This window comes from Cyprinus carpio, chromosome A16 (genome assembly GCF_018340385.1).
Source record: "Cyprinus carpio isolate SPL01 chromosome A16, ASM1834038v1, whole genome shotgun sequence".
Taxonomy (NCBI): Eukaryota; Metazoa; Chordata; class Actinopteri; order Cypriniformes; family Cyprinidae; genus Cyprinus; species Cyprinus carpio.
The window spans coordinates 944799-950739 of record NC_056587.1 but is presented as its reverse complement, the minus strand read 5'-3'; the positions used below and the strand labels follow the sequence as shown (position 1 = coordinate 950739).

Sequence of the window (5941 nt, the reverse complement as noted above, 5' to 3'; positions counted from 1 at the left end):
TAATAATGCAAAGCAATAATAGCGCAAGGCTTGGTAAGCGGCAGTAATAATTAGGAGGCCACTACAGAATCACCACATCACACAAACCTCAGCTATATCTGTACAGATCACACACACACATCACATCTGCCTCAGTCTGATTTCAGATGCCCTGTAATGTTAAACAGCCTGCACGCTCTTCCTCTTCAAAATGAAAAACAACAACTCGACATTCAGCTTATCTAGATCAGCTGCGGTCTGTCTTGAGGTTGTAACGTAGCCAGTCACTCCACCCACTTGAAGCCTGTGCAAGTTGAAAGTACAGATGGTGTCTAGGAGCCAAACCATCTTGTGAGCACAGCGCAGCTGGAACAAAGCTTTACATGATCTGAAAGCTTCAGAGATGCTGCGTGAGATCGAGTGATGTCATGTTGCACTGTTTAACATGGCCCATGCATGTACCCATATCAGAGTTGTGTTTGCTAATGCAGCACTATTGTTTTCACTGATACTGTGGGTAAGAGGTTTAGAGGTTTTAGAACGAACGGCATTCAGTGTTTGTGTCGTTCTGCAGCTTTCAGACTGGATTCTTCAGATCATGTGTGTTGTTGAGGAGAGGTGTGCTGCTGCTGAAGTGATAGATCACCTGCTGAAGCATAAAACAGGTGAAAAAATCCCACAAGATTAAAGAGATTTGAGGGTGCAGGACTCTTTTCAATTGGAAAAATAAGCAGCCTGACATTTTCCCTCAAAGTTTTGAAATGTAAACTAATAATTCTGAGAAAAATCATGCAATGTAAACGTGCAATTCTGATCTTTTCCCCCTCAGAACCCCATAACAATACACCAGCAACCTCCCACTACAAGCACACAATAAAACCCTCTTAATATTTCATCTTCAAAGAAATTAAAAACATACTTCATACAGAGCGGTCTGGATGTTCTTTATATGTCTTCTTCAGAGAGGGAAGAAACAGATTGGTTTCAGAGTAATTGCAGTAATTATTATTGTTAGAACATTTAGGCAAGTCTGGACTATGAACAGTTCTTTAACATGCTTTTTAATTGCAGACTGACGGGTTGATGGATAGTTGAATGATAGATGGATGGATGGATGGAAGATGAGTGAATAGATTGATGGATGATGATAGATGAATGGATGTGTGGGTGGATGGATGGATGGATGGATGAATAGATTAATGGATGAATGGATGATAGATGGATGGATGGATGGATGGATGGATGGAAGAAGACAGAATAAATCTATCAATGAATATAAAAAAATGTTTTAAATAGCCCAAGGAAAAAACTGTGATAAATAGATTAATATATGAATGGATGATAGATGAATGGATGGATGGGTGAATAGATTGATCGATGATGATAGATGAATGGATGGGTGGGTCGGTGGATGGATGGATGGATGAATAGATTAATGGATGATAGATGAATGGATGGATGGATGGATGGATGGAAGATGGATGAATAGATTAATGGATGAATGGATGATAGATGGATGGATGGATGGATGGATGATGGGTGAATAGATTGATGGATGATGATAGATGAATGGATGGGTGGGTGGATGGATGGATGGATGGATGGATGGATGAATAGATTAATGGATGATAGATGAATGGATGGATGGATGATGGGTGAATAGACTGATGGATGATGATAGATGAATGGATGGGTGGGTGGATGGATGGATGGATGGATGGATAAATAGATTAATATATGAATGGATGATAGATGAATGGATGGATGGGTGATGGGTGAATAGATTGATGGATGATGATAGATGAATGGATGGGTGGGTCGGTGGATGAATGGATGGATGGATAATGGATGAATAGATTGATGGATGGATGGATGGATGGTAGATGAATAGATTGATGGATGGATGGATGATAGATGAACAGATTGATGGATGGATGATGGATGGATGGATGGATGGATGGATGGATAATAAATGAATAGATTGATGAATGGATGGATGGATGGATAATTGATGAATAGATTGATGGATGGATGGATGGATGGATGATAGATAAATGGATGGATGAATAATGGAAGAATAGATTGACTAATAGATGGATAATAGATGAATAGTTTGATGGATGGATGAGGGTGGAATAGATTGATAGATGGATGGATGATAGATTCATTGATTGATGGATGGATGGATGGATGATGGGTGGGTGGGTGGATGAATGGATGGATGAATAGATTGATGGATGGATGGATGGACGGATAATAGATGAATAGTTTGATGGATGATGGATGGGTGGTAGGATGGATGGATGAATAGTTTGATGGATGGGTGGTAGGATGGATGGATGTATGGATGGATGAATAGATTGATGGATGATGGATGGCTGAAACAGTGGAGCATGGCACCAGCAACACAGAGGTCATGGGTTCGATTCCCAGGGAACGTAAGAGCTGATAAAAGCATGTACCTTGAATGCAGTGCAAGTTGCTTTGGATAAAAGCGTCTTTCAGGGGCATGAGTGTAACTCGTCTGTGTGTCTGTTCTGCAGTATGCTGGAGTGGGTGAGTGAAGTGTTCTGGCAGGAGCGTCTGTGGTTCCCCGAGGGATTGGGATGGGCTGATCTGGAGGACCGTGATGGCCGGGTCTACGCGAAGGCACGGGATTTGTGGGTGGCACTGCCAATCGCCGTCCTGTTTCTAGTAATTCGACAGGTCTTTGAGAGGTGGGTCAGAGCTCTCTTTCTCTTCCTCTGCGTTTAACTGTATGCCCTCCATGCAGAGCTTATTATTTTCTCTCCCTCTACCTCTGTCTGACCGGTTTATAAATAGATCTTCAGTTCTATTTATACGTTTTGACATGCTTTTTGTCTCTCGCTTTTCAAACTTTAATGTCTTCTCTCCCTGCGTCACTCCCTTTATATTACTCTCCCATCCCTCTCTTATCCTAAGCTGTCTCTTCATGTCATCTCTTGCTTTCTCAGTCCTACTGTGAATTTTTAATTAGCCTGAGTCTCAGAATTAAGGAATACGAGGCTGAATTAGGATCAGGGCGCTAAAATACACCTAATTACATCATCTGGTCTGAACTATAATAAGCTGCCTGACTAGACTGTGAGGCGTCTTACTGGCATTTGGAACAGAGCCACAGTCTAAAGTCACTAATCATTAATCACTGAACAGTCCATTTCAACATATCAAACAAGGTCATTTATAATGCATAGTCCAAAAAATAAAAATAAATAATTATAATAATTAAAAGACAGTAGCAACAGAAAGCAGTGGTCCCTTTAAGACAAGTCTATTTTTACTCTGTAGCCTCTCTTTGAATGGTGAAACATCAAATTCTCCAAAACTGTTCACCAAGCTTCACAACAACTTTCTCATAAATGTTGTTTCTTATGCTCAAATAGCGTTAAAGAAGCTTATTTTTCAGGCTAGAGCGACCAATGCGCTTGCGCAGTCCTAGCGCACGTCTCAGAACGCTCACTGTTTCTATAGCAACCGGAGCACAGCTACACTTTCTCCCATTCATTAGCCACAGGAGTGCACCGTCTTTGTTATATCTAAAGTCTTTGAATAAATGGACTAATATTATACAACAATGGTACACAGACTATAAATATGGACGATATAGTCATCTATATACATATACTACACTGTTCAAAAGTTAGGGATTGAGATTAATTTGTAAGATTAATTCATTAAACATTAAATTAATGTTTGTAGTCTCTTCTGCTCACCTAAGCGGCATTTATTTGATCAAAAATACAGTAAAAATTTGAAATATTATTACAGTTTAAAACAGCTGTTTTCTATGTGAATATCTGTTAAAGTGTAATTTATTTCTGTGATGCGCAGCTGTATTTTCAGCATCATTACTCCAGTCTTCAGTGTCACATGATCATCAGAAATCATTCTAATATGCTGATTTGCAGCTCAAGAAACATTTCTGATTATTATCAATGTTGAAAACAGTTGTGCTGCACAATATTTTTGTGGAAACCGTGATACATTTTATTTCTCAGGATTCACAGATGAATAGAAAGTTCAAAAGAACAGCATTTATTTGAAATAAAAAAAAACTTTTGTAACATTATAAATGTCTCTAAAGCCAATTAATTTGATGCATCTTTGCTTTCAAAAACGTCTTCCTGTATGTCAGATATGTTGCTACACCGCTAGCCTCTCTGCTGGGCTTGAAGGAAACCGTCAGACGGCGAGTTACACACAACCTCACCCTGGAGTCCTACTATTGCAACACAACTAAAAACCCCTCACAGGTGTGTACACTGCTAGCCACTCTCGTACAGGAATAAGAAATGGGCCTGCACTATCAGCTCTTCATGTGTTTCTGCTCTCCAGAGTTCAGTAGAGAAACTGTGCAAGCAGACGGGATGGACAGAGCGACAGGTCCAGCGCTGGTTCAGGCGGCGCAGGAATCAAGACAGACCCAACCTTCTCAAGAAGTTTCGTGAGGCCAGGTGAAAAAACACACAACAACAGAGACACGCTCCTCACAAGTGCTTTCTATAGTCCTGTTACCATCGACCGTTTCCTGTGAGATGAGCTTTGGCTGCTGATGTAAGAGATTAAATGGTGCTTCATGAAAGCGGTTTCTGTAAGTGCAAAAGCTGAAGTCAGTTCTTCATAAATGGCAAGTCTGATCCTCTGAAGTGTTCCCACTGGTGTTTGGCACTTATTAAATTATTCATATGTTCAGTAAATGTTTTAAAGGCTCGTTCACGTGCAGATTTTCTCGGTCCTGGTCCTGGAGGGCGACAGGATCGACAGCACTGCACACTTTTCCAGCTCAGGTCTTAAAGCCTAATGCATGCACTAACCTTTATTTTGGATGTGATTAATCACGGTTAATTGATTTGACTGCACTAGTAAAAATATAATGAATATGTAGTACAGTCCAAATATTTATGTTTAGGGTTTTTTTTTCTACCTCACTAATGAATTCATGAACATTGAATGTCTTTCCTGAGGTAAATGTGACATTACATGACAAAATGTGTTCACAAGCTGTTTCACTGACGTCTCTGATTGATCGATTACACAAGACATGATTAATTTCAGTAAATTATTCTTTCTTTCAACACCTTCTGGTGTTCATTCATGTGTTTTTCATGCTATAACTAGTAGTAAAGAGGAAGAGGTGATCAGCTACAGCAATCAAAACAACATTTATTAATTGTATTTCTTGAAAAAATGTGAAAAGATCAGACTTTGTTTCATATTTAAAATAACAAAGCTTGTTGCGATTATTGGATGGCATGCGCTAAAAATAAAGTTTAGTGAATTTTTGCTCACAGATCAACGGAAAAGATCTCCGTTCATCCAAATGAGGATTGATTAAAATCGGTAAATTGATATTGTTAATCCACACAGCTGTTATATTCACCTGATGAAGTTTATCCACGTTGTGGGCATGAATTGGTCACTGACACAGTCAAAATTTGCCATCAGAGAAATGCTAATTAAATGTCATCGTTCTGGTCAATGATCTGGGCCCTCCAGAACTATTTTGGCTAAAACCGACCATGTTTTGTTGTTGAAATTTGGTGCATCACAAATATAGTGAAATATTTGTATGTTACTTGGAAAAAACATGTATACACTTCTTTTGAAAGACCATCAATGGAAAAAAGCATTTTTCCTCCATAACTGTTTAGTTACGGCATCGAACACCTGACCCTTTGCTCTTTTGCAGCTGGAGATTCGCCTTTTATCTTCTCGCCTTCATCGGTGGTCTTGTTGCACTAATAGATGTAAGTCACTGGCAGTTTCAGCCTGTTCTAACTCTCTGGTTTTATTTCCTGCGCTGATTTAATGCTTAACACAATCCGTCATGTCCGTCTCTTTCTCTAGAAACCCTGGTTGTATGATCTCCAGGAGATGTGGAAAGGCTTCCCCACTCTGGTGAGTCACAAACATGGCGTCATGTCGAGCTGCTCTTTTTCTA

The 5941-nt window shown here is 39.7% G+C and overlaps 1 protein-coding gene across 1 annotated transcript in view; it reads left to right on the top strand.

Moving 5' to 3' along the window:
* The first annotated feature begins 2493 nt into the window (after window positions 1–2493).
* Window positions 2494–5941, top strand: part of LOC109111107 (ceramide synthase 2-like) — an 11205-nt gene continuing 7757 nt past the window's right edge. The window contains exons 1-5 of the mRNA XM_042771958.1: window positions 2494–2696; window positions 4136–4253; window positions 4336–4454; window positions 5690–5747; window positions 5848–5898. Of these exons, the coding sequence (XP_042627892.1) occupies window positions 2524–2696; window positions 4136–4253; window positions 4336–4454; window positions 5690–5747; window positions 5848–5898 (519 nt within the window). The 5' untranslated portion in view covers window positions 2494–2523. The remainder of the gene's footprint in view (window positions 2697–4135; window positions 4254–4335; window positions 4455–5689; window positions 5748–5847; window positions 5899–5941) is intronic.